A 26031-nucleotide genomic window follows, 5' to 3' on the forward strand; every position below is an offset into this window, starting at 1 on the left:
ACAGTAAGAGCAGGGCTTCTCTCTCCCATTCCTTAAGTGAGAAAGCCACATCCAGATGGTTACTGGGTTCAAGCAGCAGGTCCCTGATGGTGTAGGGATGTCACTGGGACTCACTTGTACTCTCATGGTAGGTTCATTCTCAGCCTGGAACAGGACATAGAACATGGGAAGTCACAAATAGAAAATGAAGAAAATCAGTGTCTTGCTTAAACAAAAGTGCTGTCAAAATCTGGATTTTAAATCAACACAAGGAATACATGTACAATGTATGTCTTTCATAATTGTCTTTCACAAAAGAAATAGGTACCAGTACGCAGAAATTACAACCATGTGTTGCTGTATACTTTCTGCCATGGAACAACTGTACTGTAAAAAACTCTATTGTATACATCCTGCCATGAGACCTCTGTTATGACATAAACACATACCTGGTAATAGATGACGTAATACTCCACATCTCCACCTGTTGAGGGAGTCTCCCACTCCACTGTGATGGAGGTGGGGCCACTTGGGGTCAAACGGACACTGCCGGGGGCACCAGGGGTTGCAGGAGCTGGGGACATGGAGGGAAGAATTCACTTTGCTAGACTATCACAATCTAAAATAGTTTAAGATAAGGTTGAGTGGCATCATATGGCACAATCGGTATGGTGTCTGGCCCAAACGCCTGAGATTCTGGGATCAAAATTGCTGATGTGCCCCGATGTTGTGCCCGGTGGAAAGGCACTTTGCAAGGCTTCCCTCATCACTTCACTCAGATATAAATGAGTTCTCAGCTTGGTTAGGGCCATCCCTTGGATAAGATGCTAAATGGAGGTCATGTGTTTGGGAGCACGCATGCTAAAGAACCCGCCACACTAATCAAAGAAAGTAGGTGTCCTTCCTGGTGTGCGTTGAAGCTACAGAAACAACATAAAGACGGATATTCAAATTTCATCAGCCTCACCTTCTTGTGTGCTGACAGTAAGAGCAGGGCTTCTCTCTCCCATTCCTTCAGTAGAGAAGGCCACAATCCAGATGGTGTACTGGGTGTCAGGCAGCAGGTCCCTGATGGTGTAGGGAATGTCACTGGGACTCACTTGTACTCTCATGGTAGGTTCATTCTCAGCCTGGAACAGGACATGGAACATGGGAAGTCACAAATAGAAAATGGAGAAAATCATTGTCTTGCTTAGGGACTGTACGATATTTATCAGGGGGGGAGGGCTGGTGCGTTAGGGGGGGAGGGCCATGTTAATTTTTTTTGAGGTGGGGGGAGGGCCATGTTAATTTTTTTTTAGATAGGGGAGGGCCATGTTAATTTTTTTGAAATATTTGTTTATACTCTTTTTGTTTTGATATCTTGACATGGCCCTAAAACTGATAAAATAAGCCTTCTGAATAGCCTAAAATGCAAGAGCTTCTGGGGGGCTTTGCCCCCCTAGGCCCCCCAAAGTGGCGCTGCCCTGGACCACTGTTCCCGCCAGGCATACGTCATTCCGTCTACAGACTTATTTTTTTCTGGAAAGACGCACTCGGCTCGGTTGAGTTTCCCAAAATATTTAAGTTACAAAAGCGGTGCACGGTAAATATGTGAAGAATCCAATTGCAAAACTATACACTTTATTTTTTATTTAAAACATTTCTTTTGTTTCAAAAAGACAAAATTTGTGGCAGAAAAAGGGGCCGCAATATTGTTGTCAAGTGTCGATCGAGTCGGCTGTGCACTGGCATTGGCGTCCGTAGCACATGGCGCGGCATGCCCCCCTCCCCAGACGGACTGTCGATCGCAGCGCCCAGCACGTCTTTTCTGGCTACTCCTTCAAGACTACACCGGCACTGATCACTGCCAAAGATGCAGCAGATCGCCCTCCTTCGTATAATGTATAACGTTCTTGGTCTACTCTACTCTTGTAAAAAGAAATCCAGCGGTGAGCCAAAGATTTCACGCCGAAAACGGGGTTACCTGAGGTCGCACGAAACAAACGCACGCTCGTGGAAAATGACGGCGCGGCTTTGTAAAACCCGACCGATTCGATAAATGATAAATTTGAGTAAAATCATCGAGCAAAATAGAAAAAAACACAAGGTGTGATGGCGCCGTTTATTCTATCCTCTGGAAAAAGTACTAGCATTTGATGCGGGAGGGCGCAACATCGATCGCACGAGGTAGGCATTCTTTTAATATTCAATGCCGGAAAAAAATTGGCAGGATTTTTCCATGGGCTGACGAACTCACTGGCTAGAGCCCTGTTTGGAAGCATCAAAACCCCAAAATTTTCATATAGACATGACTGGACAAATAATATCCGGGCCAGATCACGGACTGCTGATTCCCCGAGCTTATAGGATAGTTATAACGTATTTTTGGGGAGCCCTCTCCGAGAGGGCGGACGTCGATTACTGAAAAACGGGAGTAAAAAAAAAGGCAACCGGCATCCAATCTCAAGGGCATAATTTTCCTCTCAAGTTGCAGGAAATTCTGTTTTAGAGGGTTTGAAAATCCAAATTTTCCCGGGGGAGCATGCCCCCGGACCCCTGCCCTGGCGCTGTGAAAAAATCCTGGCGAGAACACTGGCGCCCTTATGCCCTGACGTCTATATTAAGACTATTTTGTCGGTTGTTTTCCTACCTGTTTAATGATGCCTGTCGGGGGGAGGGTCATGTTGATTTTTTTTAGGTGGAGGGGGAGGGTCACGTTAAATTTTTTTGAGATGGGGGGGAGGGCCATCAAAAATTTTTTTTATCCGACTTCCAATGCACCAGCCCTCCCCCCCCGATAAATATCGTACGGTCCCTTAAAGGGGCATTCCACTCCAGACAGGACTGTTATTTTCCGATAGACATTAAATGTAGAAGTGACAAATGTATGCTACGTACCATTATACGATAGAGAAGCCATTAGCCCACGCGCATCAAAAAGCATTCAGTCTTCTACAAAACTCCAAAAGTACCCTCTAATTAAATCTAATCAATCTCAGCCAATGACTGAATACAATGTGCCTGACAACGGCTGACTAAAGTTAAGATACAAAGCTAATTTCAGGGGCGCTAAGAAAAACATGCATTGATATGTGTTCTTTGATATCTTGTGAACAATTGACCATCTTGGTGTGCTTATAGCGCCCCTCATTTATGCCGAAAATATTCACAATAAAGGAAGTGTCTACACGTATAGGGAACACATGGGTAGGGTCTGCATGGGTTTAGTGGATGTCATATTGTTTTACAAACACACGTTGCATAATTCGCCACAAGTGGAATTCTATAAAAGGTCAGCTGATCATGTATTCATTGATACATTATCTATTGGGAAATAACACTCTCTTCTGCAGTGAAATGCCCCTTTAAGCAGAAGTGCTGTCAAAATCTGTATTTTGAATCAACACAAGAAATATGTCATGACATGTACAAGTACTAGTGTGGATTTGCAGGGACAATAGCAGCACTACCTGTGCCATCAAGATACTGGACACATTATTATATTAAATGACAGCACAATACAAGTTTCCAACCACCTTGTACCTGGTGCTCATGTCACGCTTGTGTATAGTGAGCTACATGTAAGCTCACGGGTACTAAGTTATCCTTATGAGAATGACCAGACAACTAGTAAAAAAAACTGGAGTCCAATTTTTTTGTTAGAAAGAAGTTGAATTGTTTCTATTATGTTTTTGTACCAACACAGATGAACTTTTATGATAGCAGCTATTACCATTTATAGGTGGCTTTCAAGACATATGCATGCAAGAAACGTCTTTCACAAAAGAAAACAGTACTAGTATGCAGAAATAACAAACATTTGTGTTGCTGTATACTTTCTGCCATGGAACAACTGTACTGTCAGAAACACTATTGTATACATCCTGCCATGAGACCAATGTAATGACAAAAACACATACCTGGTAATAGATGACGTAATACTCCACATCTCCACCTGTCGAGGGAGTCTCCCACTCCACTGTGATGGAGGTGGGGCCACTTGGGGTCAAACGGACACTGCCGGGGGCACCAGGGGTTGCAGGAGCTGGGGACATGGAGGGAAGAATTCACTTTGCTAGACTATCACAATCTAAAATAGTTTAAGATAAGGTTGAGTGGCATCATGTGGCACAATCGGTATGGTGTCTGGCCCAAACCCCTGAGATTCTGGGATCAAAATTGCTGATGTGCCCCGATGTTGTGCCCGGTGGAAAGGCACTTTGCAAGGCTTCCCTCATCACTTCACTCAGATATAAACGAGTTCTCAGCTTGGTTAGGGCCATCCCTTGGATAAGATGCTAAATGGAGGTCATGTGTTTGGGAGCACGCATGCTAAAGAACCCGCCACACTAATAAAAAAAAGTAGGTGTCCTTCCTGGTGTGCGTTGAAGCTACAGAAACAACATAAAGACGGATATTCAAATTTCATCAGCCTCACCTTCTTGTGTGCTGACAGAAAGAGCAGGGCTTCTCTCTCCCATTCCTTCAGTAGAGAAGGCCACAATCCAGATGGTGTACTGGGTGTCAGGCAGCAGGTCCCTGATGGTGTAGGGAATGTCACTGGGACTCACTTGTACTCTCATGGTAGGTTCATTCTCAGCCTGGAACAGGACATGGAACATGGGAAGTCACAAATAGAAAATGGAGAAAATCAGTGTCTTGTCTAAGCAGAAGTGCTGTCAAAATCTGCATTTTAAATCAGCACAAGAAATATGTCATGACAAGTACTAGTGTGGATTTGCAGGGACAATAGCAGCACTACCTGTGCCATCAAGATACTGGACACATTATTATATTAAATGACAGCACAATACAAGTTTCCAACCACCTTGTACCTGGTGCTCATGTCACGCTTGTGTATAGTGAGCTACATGTAAGCTCACGGGTACTAAGTTATCCTTATGAGAATGACCAGACAACTAGTAAAAAAAACTGGAGTCCAACTTTTTTGTTAGAAGGAAGTTGAATTGTTTCTATTATGTTTTGTACCAACACAGATGAACTTTCATGATAGCAGCTATTACCATTTGATAGGTGGCTTTCAGGAGATATGCATGTAAGTTGAAGAAACGTTTTTCACAAAAGAAAACAGTACTAGTATGCAGAAATCAGAAACATTTATGTTGCTGTATACTTTCTGCCACGGAACAACTGTACTGTCAGAAACACTATTGTATACATCCTGCCATGAGACCAATGTAATGACAAAAACACATACCTGGTAATAGATGACGTAATACTCCACATCTCCACCTGTCGAGGGAGTCTCCCACTCCACTGTGATGGAGGTGGGGCCACTTGGGGTCAAACGGACACTGCCGGGGGCACCAGGGGTTGAAGGAGCTGGGGACACGGAGGGAAGAATTCACTTTGCTTAAATCTCACAGTCATGTAACAACTAGCAAAAACAGTTTCTGTTTGAAGTAGATAATAACCAAATATGTATCAGCACAAATTTCATTGTCTGGGATCAAAATTGCTGATGTGCCCCGATGTTGTGCCCGGTGGAAAGGCACTTTACAAGGCTTCCCTCATCACTTCACTCAGATATAAACGAGTTCTCAGCTTGGTTAGGGCCATCCCTTGGATAAGATGCTAAATGGAGGTCATGTGTTTGGGAGCACGCACGTTAAAGAACCCGCCACACTAATAAAAAAAAGTAGGTGTCCTTCCTGGTGTGCGTTGAAGCTACAGAAACAACATAAAGACGGATATTCAAATTTCATCAGCCTCACCTTCTTGTGTGCTGACAGAAAGAGCAGGGCTTCTCTCTCCCATTCCTTCAGTAGAGAAGGCCACAATCCAGATGGTGTACTGGGTGTCAGGCAGCAGGTCCCTGATGGTGTAGGGAATGTCACTGGGACTCACTTGTACTCTCATGGTAGGTTCATTCTCAGCCTGGAACAGGACATGGAACATGGGAAGTCACAAATAGAAAATGGAGAAAATCAGTGTCTTGTCTAAGCAGAAGTGCTGTCAAAATCTGCATTTTAAATCAGCACAAGAAATATGTCATGACAAGTACTAGTGTGGATTTGCAGGGACAATAGCAGCACTACCTGTGCCATCAAGATACTGGACACATTATTATATTAAATGACAGCACAATACAAGTTTCCAACCACCTTGTACCTGGTGCTCATGTCACGCTTGTGTATAGTGAGCTACATGTAAGCTCACGGGTACTAAGTTATCCTTATGAGAATGACCAGACAACTAGTAAAAAAAACTGGAGTCCAACTTTTTTGTTAGAAGGAAGTTGAATTGTTTCTATTATGTTTTGTACCAACACAGATGAACTTTCATGATAGCAGCTATTACCATTTGATAGGTGGCTTTCAGGAGATATGCATGTAAGTTGAAGAAACGTTTTTCACAAAAGAAATCAGTACTAGTATGCAGAAATCACAAACATTTATGTTGCTGTATACTTTCTGCCATGGAACAACTGTACTGTCAGAAACACTATTGTATACATCCTGCCATGAGACCAATGTAATGACAAAAACACATACCTGGTAATAGATGACGTAATACTCCACATCTCCACCTGTCGAGGGAGTCTCCCACTCCACTGTGATGGAGGTGGGGCCACTTGGGGTCAAACGGACACTGCCGGGGGCACCAGGGGTTGCAGGAGCTGGGGACATGGAGGGAAGAATTCACTTTGCTAGACTATCACAATCTAAAATAGTTTAAGATAAGGTTGAGTGGCATCATGTGGCACAATCGGTATGGTGTCTGGCCCAAACCCCTGAGATTCTGGGATCAAAATTGCTGATGTGCCCCGATGTTGTGCCCGGTGGAAAGGCACTTTGCAAGGCTTCCCTCATCACTTCACTCAGATATAAACGAGTTCTCAGCTTGGTTAGGGCCATCCCTTGGATAAGATGCTAAATGGAGGTCATGTGTTTGGGAGCACGCATGCTAAAGAACCCGCCACACTAATAAAAAAAAGTAGGTGTCCTTCCTGGTGTGCGTTGAAGCTACAGAAACAACATAAAGACGGATATTCAAATTTCATCAGCCTCACCTTCTTGTGTGCTGACAGAAAGAGCAGGGCTTCTCTCTCCCATTCCTTCAGTAGAGAAGGCCACAATCCAGATGGTGTACTGGGTGTCAGGCAGCAGGTCCCTGATGGTGTAGGGAATGTCACTGGGACTCACTTGTACTCTCATGGTAGGTTCATTCTCAGCCTGGAACAGGACATGGAACATGGGAAGTCACAAATAGAAAATGGAGAAAATCAGTGTCTTGTCTAAGCAGAAGTGCTGTCAAAATCTGCATTTTAAATCAGCACAAGAAATATGTCATGACAAGTACTAGTGTGGATTTGCAGGGACAATAGCAGCACTACCTGTGCCATCAAGATACTGGACACATTATTATATTAAATGACAGCACAATACAAGTTTCCAACCACCTTGTACCTGGTGCTCATGTCACGCTTGTGTATAGTGAGCTACATGTAAGCTCACGGGTACTAAGTTATCCTTATGAGAATGACCAGACAACTAGTAAAAAAAACTGGAGTCCAACTTTTTTGTTAGAAGGAAGTTGAATTGTTTCTATTATGTTTTGTACCAACACAGATGAACTTTCATGATAGCAGCTATTACCATTTGATAGGTGGCTTTCAGGAGATATGCATGTAAGTTGAAGAAACGTTTTTCACAAAAGAAATCAGTACTAGTATGCAGAAATCAGAAACATTTATGTTGCTGTATACTTTCTGCCACGGAACAACTGTACTGTCAGAAACACTATTGTATACATCCTGCCATGAGACCAATGTAATGACAAAAACACATACCTGGTAATAGATGACGTAATACTCCACATCTCCACCTGTTGAGGGAGTCTCCCACTCCACTGTGATGGAGGTGGGGCCACTTGGGGTCAAACGGACACTGCCGGGGGCACCAGGGGTTGCAGGAGCTGGGGACACGGAGGGAAGAATTCACTTTGCTTAAATCTCACATACATGTAATAATTATAACAACCAGCAAAAACATTCCTTTTTACAAATAGATAATATCCAAATATGTATCAGCACAAATTTCATTGGCATAAACTTGCAATACAGAGAACCTAGTTTATATTAAATTGAGCATATGAAGATGATCCCTACCTTCTTCTTGTGTGCTGACAGTAAGAGCAGGGCTTCTCTCTCCCATTCCTTCAGTAGAGAAGGCCACAATCCAGATGGTGTACTGGGTGTCAGGCAGCAGGTCCCTGATGGTGTAGGGAATGTCACTGGGACTCACTTGTACTCTCATGGTAGGTTCATTCTCAGCCTGGAACAGGACATGGAACATGGGAAGTCACAAATAGAAAATAGAGAAAACCAGTGTCTTGCTTAAAGGGGCATTCCACTCCAGAAGGGGGTGGTGTTTTTCAATAGATCATGTGTCAATGAATACATAATCAGCCAAATTTTGTGGAATTCACCTGAATGAATTGCGCAATGTGTGTTTTGTAAAACAATATGACACTCACTAAACCCATACAGACCCTACCCATGCATTCCCTAAACGCATAGATACTTTCTGCCATGAAACAACTGTACTGTAAAAAACTCTATTGTATACATCCTGCCATGAGACCTCTGTTATGACATAAACACATACCTGGTAATAGATGACGTAATACTCCACATCTCCACCTGTTGAGGGAGTCTCCCACTCCACTGTGATGGAGGTGGGGCCACTTGGGGTCAAACGGACACTGCCGGGGGCACCAGGGGTTGCAGGAGCTGGGGACACGGAGGGAAGAATTCACTTTGCTATACTTTTACAATCTATGTAACACTTGGTAAGTGGAGCTGCCAAAATATAAACAAAGCTTTATAGGTCCATTTTACCAGGGAAATTCCCAAGCTCTTTTGGACACAGACAATGAACATCTTAATGTCTTGTCACAAGGACTGCAACCCTTTCTAGTAGAGTCAGGCTAGCAACACAGCCAGGACTATAACTCATGGTTTCTTGGTCCAGATAAATCTAGAGACATACCTTGATCCTCTGTCATCAAATTGACCATCTGGCTCCTCTGACCCAAGCCCTCAGACGAGAAGGCAATGACCCACACAGTGTAGCGTGTGTTTGGGTTCAACCCCGTGATGGTGTAGCTGGGCATGTCACTGGGTTCTACCTGAGCTGTCCTGGTACTGCCATCCTCGGGCTACATGGTTTGGAGAAGAAAAGTACTACATCATCCTCTGTACTTAGGGGATGTATATCGATACTGTGTACCTATACAGTACTGCAAAAATATTTCTAAGGACCTCTCTTGCGAGGACTCGTGCCTTCAGCGCTGGACATGATGGAAATATGTTGCCGCAGCGTCGTCCCCCAAAACCTTTTTCACTATTAGAGATGTCATTATCATTATGCAGGAAATAGCATTTCAGAGGGTTTAGATTGGAAATTTTTTCTGGGAGTACATGTCCCCGGAACCCCGATTTGGTGATACGCAAAACATTTGCACACACAACTAAAAAATACCTGTTCTAGGTAAATACCTGATAGTATACATTGTATCCCTCCACATCTGCACCTGTTGTGGGAGCCTCCCACTCCACTGTGATGGAGGTGGGGCCACTTGGGGTCAAACGGACACTGTCGGGGGCACCAGGCACTTTTGGAGCTAAAGAAAATTAAATGAAGCCATTTCTGAATGTGAATAAAAGATTGTAATAGACAACAAATGGTTGGAGATAACAGTCATATGCAATATATAGTATATTATTTGTATGCAATCTGTGGTTGGTAATTTCCTTCAGAATGCTAATGCAGTAAGAAAAAGAATTATTTGAGATCTCTTGTGGCAGATGACACTTTCCTACCTTCTTCCTCTGTTCGCACAGAAAGAGACCCACTCCTGTCTCCCATCCCTGCAGCTGAGAAGGCGATGACCCACACCATGTACTCTGTGTCGGGCATCAGGTCAGTCACCGTGTAGAAGGCTGTATCTGGACCCACCTCCACTGATGACACATGACCATGTTGTGCCTACAGACAGACAAGAACACGTAAAGGTTAGTGTCTACACTTTTCATGATCATTTTGGAACATGAAAGCTTTTGGGATAGAGAGAACCAGTGATATGCATACAGGGTACAGTAAAGAAAGTGAAACCATGATTCATTGTACTGTACAATTATGTTTAACTTCAACACACAATAGTCAGCCTATTTTTTTTGTCAAGTTTTTAAGTCACATCAACACAATCTAGACTTTAAGAAGCACACTTCCCTACAGCCAAGGCTTGATATATAATTTACATATGAAGGTTAGTGCAGGTGAAACTGGAGTGGTGCAGGTATTTCTTATGTCTGCCAGTGCACTAAAAAAAAAATAAAGGATGTTCTGTTATACTCTTTGTTTACTGCACTCAGGTAGATCACAATTGAAATGCTAAATAAAGAATTGAAATGTCTTATAAGAAGTGTTTGAACACTTTCCAGTTTGATCCATAATATATAAAATCTCTTCCAACAGAGTGGTGCAGTTTGCACATTGCCAGTACAGGTAATGTCAATTGTTATGAAGAAAAATAATTTTGTGTCCTGCTGAAAGTACCATCAAGCTTGTTTTCTAGCCTCTTTGTTAATGTCCAAGCTGGTGAATCATACAATAGTATAGATTCAACTATCGCCCTGAAAAATTGCTTTTCGGGTTGTCTGGTAAGAAGACTTCCATATAGGACATAGGTTGTTAAGAGCACTCCAGACTTTGGCAATACAGATCACTTTTTTTATCTACAAATGTACACGATGTATATGAGCTTCATATAATACGGTATAATACTATGGGCAATTGACTTTGTTTCCTGGACAATATTTCATCAGCACATCTGATCAGCATGTTGGCTAACTGACCTGATAGTAGATGCGGTAACCTTGTACATCTGGTCCTGTAGTTGGCAGCTGCCACTGCACAACAATGGATGTTGGGCCCGTTGGGAAGGCACGCACATTCTGAGGAACGCCTGGTAGGGCTAGGGAAAAATACAATGTTAGAGCCTTGGGGTACATGACGCACAACTGGCCCTACGATTTTTTTTTTTTTTTTTACTCAATGGTCACCACGTAACAAGGCCTGAAGGCCACTCAAGGTTACGGGTTACATGATTGGAACTGTAACAGCAACTCTTCGCCCTAGGTCAGAAACATCATGATTGAGACCAGCCCAATTGCTCACTATGAGTGAGGACTAACTGACCCAATAGGCGAAGCAGGGGTTACGAGGGCTGCTCGGGAGATTCCCTACCCCTATTTTGGCCGGAATGGTTTGATCCGCTCGTGTGGATGTTCGCACATGTGGCGGGTTCTTTAACGTGCATAGGGTATGGCTCTCCCCATACACGGGACCTCCATTTAACGTCCTATCCGAGGGACGACTCATTTTTCACTTGAGTAAAGTGAGGAAAGTCGTGTAAAGTGCCTTTCCCAAGGGCACAAGACCGGCAACACGGCAGGCAGATTCGAACCGGCGACCTCTTGGTCACGGGCCGAATACACTACCACTGTACTACGCGGCCCCCCTAATTTCTAATACATCAAACATTAAATTCTCATTCTGTGAATTTTTTCTATGCCACACACATAGAACATGAAAACAGTTCCAATGTGTACCTTGTGGTTCAGTTTGAATGGTGAATGTCTGACTGCTGACTCTCCTGCCTGTGAAAGTTAAGGCCACCAGCCACACAGTATACTCCTGGTCAGGCAGCAGGTCTGAGATGGTGTAGTACCTGTCATCAGGACCCATCTCCACAGATGTCGCAGGCAGATTGTCCGTCTGGAGAAATCATAAGACTGTGAGCGACTTTTGGCCTTTTGTTTTCATCTGCAAAGCTTACGTGTAACAACTGTATAAGACTTTTCATCTCTGAGTTTCATGCAGGTGTGCCAGGTGCACTCACAGAAAGGGCATGCCTAATGCAGGGGTCAGTGTATATCACAGTATAACACACTTGCTGATCAGTACTACACAGACTGAGGTGATATTAGATGCCTACCTGATAGTATATCTCATAACCCTGTACATCAGCTTCAGTAGGAGCCTCCCACTCCACAGTGATGCTGGTCGGTCCTGCTGGGCTGACTCGAACATTACTCAGTGTATCAGGAAGCCTTGGTGCTGAGGGCCAAAGCATATGGATTGTTACATCATGTACTTAGAAGAACTGATTATCTTGAAGCAAATGTTGAGTGAGAAACAATTGTTAAAAACATGTGAAAAAGGAAGTCAAGGCAAATCAAATAGTTTGTCATGCATCCACAAATCCCAAGACACTCTTCATTACAGTCTACAGCTGTTGCAGTAGTAACCACACTGTGGGTACTATAAGTACAAGCAAAAGGACATACCCTCTTCCAGGGTGGTAACGGCGATGATGGGGCTCCTTTCTCCCATTCCTACATTGGACAGCCCGACCACCCAAATACTGTACTCTGTGTCAGGCAGCAGGTCCATCAGGGTGTAGGACACAGTTCCGGGGCCCACCTCCACCATGGACGTGGTCTGGTCGGGGGACTTCTAGCAAAGCAAAAGAAAACTTGTTTCTACTTGGATACATGCTGGGTGTGAAGATCATACAAAAGTAGCTGCATAATAAACCATTTGTTATGAACAGCATTACAAAGTTGAGAATAAGTGCATGCACGTTATTTAGAAATTGAAATGGTCGCCATCACTACACACCAGCCACTCAAAAACTGTGTCCCATATGTCATGAAAATATCGAAGATAAATTTCATTTGTTATGACTTGTCCTATTCACAGTAAAGAGAGAGAATTGATGTTCAGAATATTAGAACTTAAACAAACTTCTCCCTATCTGTAAACAGACCATCTGTTGTATCCACATACATGTTACATTTGTATGCACATGACAGTACATGTGTAGGTCAGTTCAATTATACATTATCCCAAATGAGACCAGATCAATCATAAATGACTGTGGTGTTAATAGTGTTATTAATAACATTTTGTTGTTATGTATGTAGCCTCATAGTACTGTTGTTTATAAGTTCTTGTCATACATTGTACCATGTTGTATGTAGCCTCATAGTACTGTTGTTTATAAGTTCTTGTCATACATCGTACCATGTTGTATGTAACCTCATTGTACTGTTGTTTATATTATTAAGTTCTTACCATACAGTGTACCATGTTGTATGTAACCTCATAGTACTGTTGTTTATAAGTTCTTACCATACAGTGTACCATGTTGTATGTAACCTCATAGTACTGTTGTTTATAAGTTCTTGCCATCCATTGTATCATGTTGTCGAGCACTTAAGTTCATTCATTCATTCATGTAGCATTATATCCATAAGCTTTTCATTATTTGTTATCTGCTAACCTCATAGTAGATCCTATACTGGTCCAGCGGTCCACCAAACGTTGGTTGTTGCCACTCCACCAGAATACTTCTGGCATCCAGTGCTGTTGCCAGGACATTCATTGGGCGTCCAGGGAGCCTGGGGCCTGGAGACAAGGAAGTTAGCACAGACAGGCACAATGTGTAGAGCAGTGACTAATATATAGTTGATTGTATCATAATTTCCATATACATCTTGCTGTTTGTGACAATACACAACTAACCTTCTGAAGGAGTCTGTAGAGTCTTCATACTGCTCCTCAGGCCCATCCCTGCGTCCGAGTGAGCCACCACCCAGATAGAGTACCTGGTTTCAGGGCGCAGGTCGGACAGGATCAGGGAGTTCACACTTGGACCCACTTCTCTCAACGTCGTCCCTCCTTCCCTGGACTGCAATAAAGGAAGGTAATGAATCTTGTGAGGCTTATCAATGACAAGCAGTTACCTTTGAAAATAAAGAAGTGCTCATCAAAATACCAGTGCTATGTAAAAAAACAGTACATAGAGAACAATATCCATGATTATCCCTGTACTCAAACAATAGCCTCTGTACTTAATATCAGCCTCTATATACAACCATGAATCTAAAAACCACTTCCTGGTTCTGTTTCCCTCGTAGTCTTCTTTCAGGTTTATGTTATATTACAGACCGAGAGCTGTCCTGGATGAAGCCTAATACTATATGATGAGATGTGCTGTGTGCATGGAGACAGAAGTAAGCTACCTGATGATAAACCATGTAACCCTGCACAACCCCTCCAAGAGATGGTGCCTCCCACTCCACCAGTATAGTTGTAGGACTCAAGGCTGTAGCTTGGACATTCTGTGGCAATCCTGGTAAGGATGGAGCTGGAACAAGACAGGGATATCAGAACAATATCATAATTCCATGACAGAATGATTGAATCTGACTAATATCATCCATTCTTCATGGCATTAACTCATGGCATAAACTACTAGTATGACACTGCATGCATACGTAAGATTATCAACTACATAATACATGACAACGTTACATGTGCTCAGATAAGTTGACTTTGAAACGCCATGTTTGGTGATTTCCTTACCTGGTGCATCAGTAATGGCTGTAACAACAGGACTCCTGTACCCAAGGCCTGCAGCATTGACAGCCTGGACCCAGAAGGTATACTCTGTGCCTGATTCTAAACCTCCAACTGACTGAGACAGAGTCTGGGGACCAACATCAATGGATGCCACCTGGGGATCGTTAATTGCCTGAAACAAACCGAAGGATCAATGTTAAAATATGAAGCTTTCATTGTTTCCAATCAAAAAGATACCGGTATATTACATTCAGCTGCTGGTGTATTCATGGCTTAAACATCATCATCATCATTCACTATGTTCTGCATCTACAGTAAACAATAGTGAGCGAATGGTTACATACAGCCATAGAAGTCTACATGGCACAGTATCTTGTAGTGATACTAAGAAATGGATACAAGTAGTATCTGGACCTGGTAATATATCCTGTAGCCATCCACACGGCCGGCTGAAGTGGGCTGTCCCCACTCCACAAGCACAGTCGCCATGTCTGTAGGCCTGGCCTGGATCCTGGCAGGAGATCCCGGGAGGGCAGGTACTGTAGTAGAGAATTTACACAGAACATTAGTACCTCACACCAATAGATACTTGAACCAGCCCCAAATATTGAACAGAAATATGCAGTATGTAGTACAAGGTAGTTGTAGCACAAGATGAAACACACAGCACCAAGCAGAAGTACAGGTTAAAGGACTGAGTCGTCATCACCACTATTACCATTTGGCTCATAGATGTCAATATTGAAGTCCACTGAAACGGCACCACTAGTTCCATCCCTGCTAACATCAGTGCCCTCTGGCACGTTTCCTTCTCCTGCATGTCCATCCTCATGGGCAGCCTGGTGCCCGGCCTGAGTTGTACCAGCATCAGAGCTGGCACTGCCACTCAACGGTGGAACTTCCTGTCCCAAGACTGGCCGACCCTCACGGTCCAGCAGGTCCCCATCTGCACCTACAAAGGCAATGCTGTTGTCTGCACCATGGCTGTGGTTCCTGGCAGCCTCTTCAGGATCAGATTGACCTGCAGTCTCAGCAACACCAGCATCTCTTCCTCCCACAGCATTGCCACTGCTGGGAACACCGCCTCGACCTGAAAAGCCCTCTTCATTGTGATTGGCTGCAGCTGACCCGCCCAGAGATCCTTCATGTCTTGTGCGTCCACCAAAACCACTGCTGGCTGGCGAGGATGGTATTGCAGATGGACTCGATACTGATTGATTTCGATTTGCTCCATCTGCAACAGAGCCTGAACTGCTGGGGTTGGCAGGAAGCCCCTCTGTGCCAGACACATTTTTGCTAGCTTGTCCACCATGGTGCCCACCATGTCTGTTGCTGTGGTGCCCATTTGCACCATGCCTGTCCCCATGGTGCCCACCATGCCTGTCCCCATGGTGCCCACCATGCCTGTCCCCATGGTGCAGCCCAAACTGACTTGATTCATCTGGTTTAGTATCACTTCCTGATGTAGAATTTTCCCATGCATCAGTATTACTATGGTCAACATCTAGAAAACCATCCACAGTGACGGTTTTACCTTCAGTTATCACATTTGAATCAGTTTCGTTGCTGGTGTCACTCTGTTGGGAAGTTTGGCTGACTCTGACTCCAATGGTTGAACCAGGTGAAATGTGACCTGTACCAGGAACAAACCTGTCTCCAGAATGTCCATTCCCAACAGGTATAACATTAGGAATTGCAGGCATGGTGCTGTAATGATGGTCAGCTGGAGAACTACCATTGTTACCATTGCTGTCTGTTTCATCTACCTCACCACTACCTACAGTCACATCCGCATCAATGTCATTACCAACAGCCCCCGTGACAGATGGGCTGTTTTGGCTACTGTCGGTACGGGTCCCTGTATCCCCTCTAGATACAGCTGGTCTGGATGGCTTCACAATGCCAGCAACACTTCCATCTATGGCATTACCAGTTGGAGAACCATCTCTTCCTGTTGCTGGTTTTTGGTGCTCCTGCTGGTTGGCTGCACCACCTGTCTGTGATGACTCCATTGTTTGGTCTTGTTCCCCATGTCCACCACTGTGCTCTTTGCTAACAGGGCTTCCTTCTGATGTTACATCTGCATCTTCACCACCAGTCACTGCAACAGTTCCAAAATTCCCTGGTACTCCAGACCCGATGACATTCCCATTGGCTGAGCTACTGTCTGCTCCTACTGTGGATGTACTGTTGCTCCAGCCTTCTACAGGAACGCTGTCTTCTTTGCTTTCATCAGATGAAAATGGAGCAATTGAGTTGCCAGAGGTAGCACTTCCATAGTACTCATCGATGGAAACATCACCTCTGTTTCCATGTCTAGCTGGCTGTATGTCAGCTCCAGAATTCCCAACAGCAGAATTGGCCACTTGATCTGTCCTTCCACTGTCAACCTTCCCTGCTGTGGACACATTGTGATGACTGGAGTTTCTGTCAGAGCTGTCATCTAGAGATGGTAACCCAGGCGACACTGTCCCTCCCAGTTGGCCCTCACCACCTTCAATAGTGAACCATGATGCATCTAAGCTGCTGACATCTGCTCCAGTAGTAGACGCATCACTTTCACTTGCCTGCCCAGTACTGGCACTTCCACTGGTGTTGTTACTGGTAAATCCAAACTCTGGTGACCAACCTGCATCTTTGCCTGCTGTAGAGTTTTCATGAGTCAACCCTCCAACTTGTCCACTTAATATGGTGCTTTCATCCTGTGCATTGTCACCACGTGCTCCATCAAAGGATGGAAGAACTCTGTTATGTCCTCCTGAACTACTGTTGTCTCTCTTAGCACCAGCAGGGCTTATACTACCAGCCCTTGTGCTGGTGTCCACAGCACCAGCCATGGATCCACCATGCTCTCCATCAGCACCTGTCATAGATCCACCATGCTCTCCATCAGCACCAGCCATAGATCCACCATGCTCTCCATCAGCACCTGTCATAGATCCACCATGCTCTCCATCAGCACCTGTCATAGATCCACCATGCTCTCCATCAGCACCAGCCATGGATCCATCATCATCTCCATCAGCACCAGCCATGGATCCACCATGCTCTCCATCAGCACCAGCCATGGATCCACCATGCTCTCCATCAGCACCAGCCATGGATCCATCATCACCTCCATCAGCACCAGCCATGGATCCATCATCACCTCCATCAGCACCAGTCATGGATCCATCATCATCTCCATCAGCACTAGCCATGGATCCACCATGCTCTCCATCAGCACCAGCCATGGGTCCACCATGCTCTCCATCAGCACCAGCCATGGGTCCACCATGCTCTCCATCAGCACCAGCCATGGATCCACCATTCTCACCATCAGCACCAGCCATGGATCCATCATTGTTACTTTTTGTGCCATTAGAAAAGCTATTGTTGATTCCTGCCTCAGCACCACTGTTCTCCCCGTTGGCCCACTGGCCTGCAGTACTGTCATCTGGATCATCCCCACCAGCATGATTCTGTCCAACTTGTGAGTCTGCATTGTTCCCATCTGCTCCATTCCAAAGGTTGGCTGTGCTACTTTTATTACCACTACCATCTGGGACATTGGTACCAGTCCTACCACCTGCCACCACTGAAGGCACACCACTGTTATCACCATCAAAGTAAGCATCAACTACTGCAGCTTCAGAAGTTGGTACATGACTACCAGTGCCATTTTGTCCATCAGTAGAATCCACGTTGTTCCCATCTGCTCCGGCCCTCAGGCCGTCTGTGTTTCCATCACCGCCTGTCACACCGGTACCTGTACCACTACCAGCCACACCAGCAGATGTACCGTTATCACCATCAAGGAAAGCGTCAACTACAGGAGCTACAGCTATTTGTTTGGTCCCACCACCACCCAAGGCTGCCAGGCTGTCACCTGTGTCTGACCCAGCCCCTGGCGAGGCCTGATTGCCAGGCTGTACAGTACTGGTTTCCTCCTCTGTGTCCTCATCTTTGTCTGCATACAGTTCCTTTATCTTATCGGCATCAACATCTAGGACGTAATCACAATCGCAGGGACCTAGGAGACCAGGACGAAGGAAACAGGAACTTTGTTTGGATGTATCTTTGCAAACTTGTTATCTAAATCCTATAGTCATGCAACAAGTTGGACAATATTGACCAATCAGAATAAGCCTCAAACAAGCACATTGGTATATCAAAAATCAAGCACAACAGAGTATATACAGCTACAATATGTACAACATACAATATCAAGATGAAGAGTAAATCCCCTTCTACATTAGTAAATAAGGCCCTTAATCCATACATGTAAATCCAATCATTGACAATTTTCTGCAATGTATGAATTATCTTTCCTGTAGTATATTCCATAGCTACCAAGTCAAAAAGATCCAAAGAAGAATAGACCCTATGGCTCAAACAAAGGTCCTTTCTTGGAGGTTAGACTGCCATTGTAACTTCTTTAAAAAAACTTAAAAACATAAAGAGCCTATGTCGGTGCCTGTAGTGTCATAACTAGATAATGAGTTCATTAAGTGTAGGAAGACTGAGCCAAGCACATCATTTCAGAGATGAATAACTACTATGAAGGTCCAGTATGCTCTAATATCATGTTATTTTGTACCAAGCTGGAAGTAAATTTGTATTGTAATGTTGCTAGTCACTTGTACTCAAGTCTATTAGTTTTTAAACTTTAGTAACATTCCTGGAGTCTATTTCTTAACTTCAAATTTGCAAATTAGTCAATATCTTGCAAGCTTGCCAATAAACACACACAATGAAAAACAAACACAATGACCTTCCAAGAATACATTCATCTTATGCTCAATCATTGCTTAGACAAACTCTAACATGCCAATCAGTTCTTTGTAGATATTTCAGTTATGATGCAAGTATGATAGAGCTGAAATGCTGCTGCTCATTGTTTGTGTTTAGAGGACATGCGTATGACAATGGACACAGATTATTGCAAAATGGCACTTCTCAAATAGCAGCATTAGCTATATCTAGACAGGTTGGGTTCGACTTTTTTTTTGGAAGAAGAGGAAGACAAAGAGTCCCACTTTTTCTATACTTTGTGGGGTTTGTGATTTTAAAAGAAAAGTGGATTTTCTGTTTCTGAATGTAGGAAAGTTGAGATATGTCATGGTGACTTCTTTAGATAATGCGGTTCTTTTGTCATGGTTGAATGAACATTTAGAAATAAAATGAATAATAACTCAAATCTCACCATCCTCTGGAGTCCTTGCATGGACTTTAGGACTACGAAGTCCCATCCCATCAGGAGAGAAGGCCACCACCCACACAGTGTAGTCAGTTTCAGGTGTCAGGGCCATGATGTCGTAGGAACGCTCTTCTCGGTCCACTTCTATGGTGGAAATAGCTGGGTCTCCTTCAGCCTGCAGAGATTGTACATTTTAAACAATTATGCCAAAAAGCTTTCATCAGTGACACTGGAGAAATCTTGTTGGAGAGAGTTTTTATATTCTAGTTGTGAATTGATATATAATGCAAAGCTATCTGCCACAAAAAATCTGCCCCCCAAAAAACATAGCATGTCCAGGTCGAAAGATACAAAAAATGGAAGTTCTGCTGCAGTACCAAGGTCACATTCTAGGGGGCCCAAAATTGGTAATTGACCTTCGTCTTCCCAACACTTACCTACATACTAAATATCATTGTAATCTATCAAAAGGTTCTTGAGTTGTATTGACCACAAATATCCGGAAACAGAAACACAGACACACAGAGACACACACACACACACACACACACACACACAAAACAATATTTTCATGGAGATAAACACAGTCTTTATGTACAGTACAACTTTCACAGAGATCATACCTGGTAGCGGATCCTGTAGCCGCTGACTCTGTCCTCCAGAGCAGGAGTCTGCCACTCCACCCTGATGGAAACTGCACTTGTGGCATAGGCTGTGACATCCTCCGGCATCCCAGGCACCTCGGGGGGATAGTCAACCCCACCTGAGGAAGAACAACTCATTTCTCAGAGATCCCCAGTGAAGGGTGACACTTTCAAGACAATAAATAGTTTGGGCCTTTATCTTGGAATAACATGACAAAGCATCAAAGATAGAATACAGATTGAAGTACTGTTAAACTAAATGTATCTAAGTTTGCACAGAGGTAACTTTGCGGAAGGGAGAAAATGGATACCGTTAGTTTGCCGTGATTTTCAGGAATACCCTGTGTTGTAATTTATCTATATCATGCCAACCCAAGCAAACTCAAGTTTATCACAAAAAAGAGCAAAAAACGTGACATGCACATCGCATTGACAACTTTATTTGTCAATTCGAACAAAAGAACCAGGCAGATGAAGAGCTCTTTGAATTTTTGACAGTGGCGCATGCAACTTCCAATCACTCGATTCAACATATGAACCCCCGGGCCATACTGTAAAATAGGAACCAGTCGGAACACCTATATCAAACATTAATACAGCCCGGATATGATATAAACACATGTACAATATTTTCTGGTGATGGCGATATCCTACTTTAACCCCAAACAAATGTGTATAGAGTTTCTCCCATTACCATCAGTTGGTTCAGTGCGTACTGTGACCAGCGGGCTCCTGAGTCCCATCCCCAGGCTGGACAGAGCCACCACCCAGATGGTGTACTCCATGTCAGGCTGCAGTCCTGGGATGATGTAGCTCAGGGTGGAGGGGTTCACCACATCTTCTGTAGCAGATACTTGGTTCTCAGGCTACAAACAAACACAGTAAGTTCAGTATGATGTGAATTATGAAATGTTATACATTTGTATGTAATGTAGAAACTGTCTAGATTGGACCTAGAAAATTGCATTCTTTCCCCAATCAAGCTGAACAGGATAGCCTAAGCATCTAACATCAGCAATCAGTACACCACCAACTCTCCCTATACAAACATGCATGGTGTTTCTTCAATAAAGTTTGAAGGTTAACGTATTGCTTATCACACACACTCAGTGATATTGCTTATACGCATTGTATCATATAATCCACCTCCACGCTAGAATCTCACCTGGTAGTATATCCTGTATCCAGTAACTTTGCCCCCAGCCCGAGGCCTCTGCCACTGCACATGGATGGATGTTTGCCCAACATCGACAACTCTCACATCATCAGGGACTCCTGGCAGTTGAGGTGCTATTGATAGGGACATTGTTCTATTGTCAACATATTATTTCAACAGACACCTGAATACACTGCACTACAGTACAGGAAACATTAAAGAAGTCATGTGTCATATAACCTGATTACATTTACTAAAAGCTTATCATACCAGTAAAATTTATCAGAAATAGATGAGAAAGATTAACACAATGCTCACTTTCTTGCAGGGTGCGTACAGTGGTGCGAGCACTCCTCTTCCCCATCCCTGCTGGTGAGTAGGCAGTAACCCAGATGTTATAGTCAGTGTTAGGTTGGAGGTCCTCCAAGATCAAGATCCGTCGCTCTGCTCCGCTTTCCTCGAATGATATCATGGCATCCCCAACAACCTGTGGAAATACATTGTACAATTGTGATCCTGTGTGTCTACAAAATAGTGCTTCATCTGTAAAATCACAGATAAAACGAACCTTATATCAGTCTGTTCCCTGTCCTACCTGGTAGTAAACCCTGTATCCTGGCCCAGTCTGTTCCCTCTCCTACCTGGTAGTAAACCCCGTATCCTGGCCCAGTCTGTTCCCTGTCCTACCTGGCAGTAAACCCCGTATCCTGGCCCAGTCTGTTCCCTGTCCTACCTGGTAGTAAACCCTGTATCCTGGCCCAGTCTGTTCCCTCTCCTACCTGGTAGTAAACCCTGTATCCTGGCCCAGTCTGTTCCCTGTCCTACCTGGTAGTAAACCCTGTATCCTGGCCCAGTCTGTTCCCTGTCCTACCTGGTAGTAAACCCTGTATCCTGGCCCAGTCTGTTCCCTGTCCTACCTGGTAGTAAACCCTGTATCCTGGCCCAGTCTGTTCTCTGTCCTACCTGGTAGTAAACCCTGTATCCTGGCCCAGTCTGTTCTCTGTCCTACCTGGTAGTAAACCCTGTATCCTGGCCCAGTCTGTTCCCTGTCCTACCTGGTAGTAAACCCTGTATCCTGGCCCAGTCTGTTCTCTGTCCTACCTGGTAGTAAACCCTGTATCCTGGCCCAGTCTGTTCTCTGTCCTACCTGGTAGTAAACCCTGTATCCTGGCCCAGTCTGTTCCCTGTCCTAACTGGTAGTAAACCCTGTATCCTGGCCCAGTCTGTTCCCTGTCCTAACTGGTAGTAAACCCTGTATCCTGGCCCAGTCTGTTCCCTGTCCTAACTGGTAGTAAACCCCGTATCCTGGCCCAGTCTGTTCCCTGTCCTACCTGGTAGTAAACCCTGTATCCTGGCCCAGTCTGTTCCCTGTCCTACCTGGTAGTAAACCCTGTATCCTGGCCCAGTCTGTTCTCTGTCCTACCTGGTAGTAAACCCTGTATCCTGGCCCAGTCTGTTCTCTGTCCTACCTGGTAGTAAACCCTGTATCCTGGCCTAGTCTGTTCTCTGTCCTACCTGGTAGTAAACCCTGTATCCTGGCCCAGTCTGTTCCCTGTCCTACCTGGTAGTAAACCCTGTATCCTGGCCCAGTCTGTTCCCTGTCCTACCTGGCAGTAAACCCTGTATCCTGGCCCAGTCTGTTCCCTGTCCTACCTGGTAGTAAACCCTGTATCCTGGCCCAGTCTGTTCTCTGTCCTACCTGGTAGTAAACCCTGTATCCTGGCCCAGTCTGTTCTCTGTCCTAACTGGTAGTAAACCCTGTATCCTGGCCCAGTCTGTTCCCTGTCCTACCTGGTAGTAAACCCTGTAGCCTGAGGGTGCAGCATTTGTTGCAGGTTCCTGCCATTGCACCTGGATGCTGGATGAGGATAGGGATGTCCCCTGGATGTCCTGAGGGATCCCAGGAACACCTGCTACTGGTCTGATCTCGGGCAGGATCTGCGCACTGTCTGGGACTCGAGCTGAACAAACAGACAAGCTCATTCAGACCACAAGACCCTCAAAATCCTCTGAGACGATTTGCATGCAATTGATTTTGTCTTCAAGTGATAACTGTTTTGTAACTTTCCATATGTTTTTATCATATTCTAGTGTAAGTTAGATATAGGTTATGCAAATATGGCAAACATGTAAATTAATGCTGTAATCACTTGATTTCTTTTGATCTATCCCTGTGTTACAGTACAGATAGTTGTGTTACAGTACAGATAGTTGTGTTACAGTACAGATAGCTGTGTTACAGTACAGATAGTTGTGTTACAGTACAGATAGTTGTGTTACAGTGCAGATAGCTGTGTTACAGTATACAGATAGCTGTGTTACAGTACAGATAGTTGTGTTACAGTACAGATAGTTGTGTTACAGTACAGATAGTTGTGTTACAGTACAGATAGTTGTGTTACAGTACAGATAGTTGTGTTACAGTACAGATAGTTGTGTTACAGTACAGATAGTTGTGTTACAGTACAGATAGTTGTGTTACAGTACAGATAGTTGTGTTACAGTACAGATAGTTGTGTTACAGTACAGATAGTTGTGTTACAGTACAGATAGTTGTGTTACAGTACAGATAGTTGTGTTACAGTACAGATAGTTGTGTTACAGTACAGATAGTTGCATCTCACCACCAGTCCTGATGCGGACCCTGGGGCTGTCCTCACTGTCTCCTTGGTTGGAGAAGGCAACAATCCATATGATATACTCAATCCCAGGCTCCAGACCCGACACTGCCTGACTCTGTTCCAGAGGCCCTGTCTCCACTTGGGACGTCATCTGATCTCCACCCACAGCCTACACAGCAGCCAACAACAGCTGTCAGACTGGCTTTTCACACATGCAACAACAACATGCTACTCTATGGATGTTTTTCAGGTACAGGTACAGTCCAGGTTTGGAGGATAAGGCCCATGTCTGGACCTGAAGTTGGACCTAATTGTTTGTGAAAACTTGTGAATGGTCGACACTCAAAGCAATGGTCCATTTCGCTAGTTGAGGAATCTGTTTGGTGGAGTATCCTTTAGCCACATAATCAATGCTAACTGCCTCTGTTAACTTAGACTAGGTTTGACTGTAGAAACTTGTAAAAAATCAACTGTCCTCTACTTCACTCCTGTTAACTTCTTGGACCGATAAGCCCCAAAACATGGGAATACCCGTCACTGTAGTGCCAGAATAATCTGTTCATTTTCTAATTAATTGGTCCACAATCTGGTCCACTGATTGTTTTCAGGTCCTTTTTTTTCAGACCGGTCCAACAATAAAAAACGGTAGGGGTACCCACCCCTACCAAAGACTGATATTACCTGGTAGTAGATCCTGTATCCCCTGACAGGTGCACCCGTTTCAGGAGCCTGCCACGACACCCACAGGGTTGTATCATCTATAGCTGTCACATTGATGCGAGGCACGAAGCCTGGCACAGCAGCAGCTGTAATACACAGGTTATCAACACTCATTCAAGACATTGTCATCAACATTACAGGCAATATTGCAGTCACTCGTCGGTTACTTTCTAATACATATAATGTGATCAAGCTCCTTGATGTGATGATGATGGATAAATAAGACAACATCAATGCTAAGTCAGGTTAGTCTTCAAAACATGACAGCATCACTTCAACATCCATCCATAAGAGAAAGAATGAACTGTGAGGGTACAGTGCCCATCCAGAAATATGATGCATGCATGACTGTTGACGTACTTGTGCGGACTATAAACCGCTGAGTCTCTGACCCATCTCCTGCTTCATTGAAGGCCAGAAGCCACACAGTGTACTCAGTATTGGGCAACAGTTGTCCAATGATCCTGGTCCTTTCACTTGCATCTGCCTCCAAGGATGATGATGGCTGTCCTGGTGCCTGTAGAAATTAGTCATTAGTTTTCCATGAAGAAGGCATTAATTTAGTCTCAATAAAAACTTGATCAGCTGCAAATAAAATGTCTAACAAAATGTAACTACATCTTGGTTGCCTAATCCAATCAATTAATGGGCAGTATAAACTCGTCGTGTGTAAGCACATCTACCGATGATGATGATGATGATGAATCCAATCAATTACAACTGATAAAACTTCTTATACAATGTAAAGACAATATTTGTCCTATTTCATTTTTTGTGTACAGATTTTGAAAACCACAGACTGAGTGAAGTTATGCTGTAATCATTTCTTCCTTTGTCAGTCCTCAGTAGAATGCTGGATGGTTTGTAGCCACTAGACCTTGTAGACTGAGAGTTAGATTGGGCTACATTTATGGTGAGGTCAAAGTCAAACATCCACTTGCTGCATATCCTATTACACTTCAATACTGTGACCTGCCCATACCTGTGTATAAGTTACATACCTGGTAGTATATCCTGTAGCCTGAAACTGTCCCACCACCCCCAGGAGGGACCCACTGGACCCTGATCATGGTGGGGCCAATTGGAGTCACCTCCAGTCCCCGCGGGGCATCTGGTAAAACTGGACAAAAATTCTCCTTTGTTACAACATGGACTCAAACAGAACTCAAGTCAAAGCAAAGAGGCTAAAGAGAGACAAAGGTTCAATCTTTCTCACTGAATTGAATAGGCAAAAGCGCATGTCCATCCTGGTGAAGAGACGTAGCAAAATGCGAGGTGAACCATTTTAGAACTG

General features: G+C 44.2%; 2 protein-coding genes across 2 annotated transcripts in view; both read right to left on the reverse strand.

The window, feature by feature from the left end:
- LOC118429282 (phosphatidylinositol phosphatase PTPRQ-like) overlaps positions 1-5317 on the reverse strand; it is a 37727-nt gene extending 32410 nt beyond the window's left edge. The window contains exons 1-6 of the mRNA XM_035839762.1: positions 5180-5317; positions 4400-4562; positions 3882-4006; positions 947-1109; positions 429-553; positions 3-144 (exon numbers count right to left, since the gene is read on the reverse strand). Of these exons, the coding sequence (XP_035695655.1) occupies positions 3-144; positions 429-553; positions 947-1109; positions 3882-4006; positions 4400-4544 (700 nt within the window). The 5' untranslated portion in view covers positions 4545-4562; positions 5180-5317. The remainder of the gene's footprint in view (positions 1-2; positions 145-428; positions 554-946; positions 1110-3881; positions 4007-4399; positions 4563-5179) is intronic.
- A 359-nt stretch (positions 5318-5676) lies between these two features.
- LOC118429283 (protein sidekick-2-like) overlaps positions 5677-26031 on the reverse strand; it is a 40506-nt gene continuing 20151 nt past the window's right edge. Inside the window, exons 16-44 of the mRNA XM_035839763.1 lie at positions 25739-25857; positions 25098-25254; positions 24699-24823; positions 24021-24186; positions 23188-23357; positions 21715-21883; positions 21406-21530; positions 20935-21106; positions 20220-20359; positions 19603-19771; positions 18286-18429; positions 14832-14956; positions 14421-14589; positions 14078-14202; positions 13578-13743; positions 13336-13460; positions 12338-12506; positions 11986-12107; positions 11600-11765; positions 10844-10962; positions 9809-9974; positions 9485-9609; positions 8976-9144; positions 8592-8716; positions 8093-8258; positions 7775-7899; positions 6995-7157; positions 6477-6601; positions 5677-5859 (exon numbers count right to left, since the gene is read on the reverse strand). Coding sequence (XP_035695656.1) covers positions 5677-5859; positions 6477-6601; positions 6995-7157; positions 7775-7899; positions 8093-8258; positions 8592-8716; positions 8976-9144; positions 9485-9609; positions 9809-9974; positions 10844-10962; positions 11600-11765; positions 11986-12107; positions 12338-12506; positions 13336-13460; positions 13578-13743; positions 14078-14202; positions 14421-14589; positions 14832-14956; positions 18286-18429; positions 19603-19771; positions 20220-20359; positions 20935-21106; positions 21406-21530; positions 21715-21883; positions 23188-23357; positions 24021-24186; positions 24699-24823; positions 25098-25254; positions 25739-25857 — 4289 coding nt within the window. The remainder of the gene's footprint in view (positions 5860-6476; positions 6602-6994; positions 7158-7774; positions 7900-8092; positions 8259-8591; positions 8717-8975; positions 9145-9484; positions 9610-9808; positions 9975-10843; positions 10963-11599; positions 11766-11985; positions 12108-12337; positions 12507-13335; positions 13461-13577; positions 13744-14077; positions 14203-14420; positions 14590-14831; positions 14957-18285; positions 18430-19602; positions 19772-20219; positions 20360-20934; positions 21107-21405; positions 21531-21714; positions 21884-23187; positions 23358-24020; positions 24187-24698; positions 24824-25097; positions 25255-25738; positions 25858-26031) is intronic.

The sequence above is a fragment of the Branchiostoma floridae genome, chromosome 13, assembly GCF_000003815.2.
Source record: "Branchiostoma floridae strain S238N-H82 chromosome 13, Bfl_VNyyK, whole genome shotgun sequence".
Taxonomy (NCBI): domain Eukaryota; kingdom Metazoa; phylum Chordata; class Leptocardii; order Amphioxiformes; family Branchiostomatidae; genus Branchiostoma; species Branchiostoma floridae.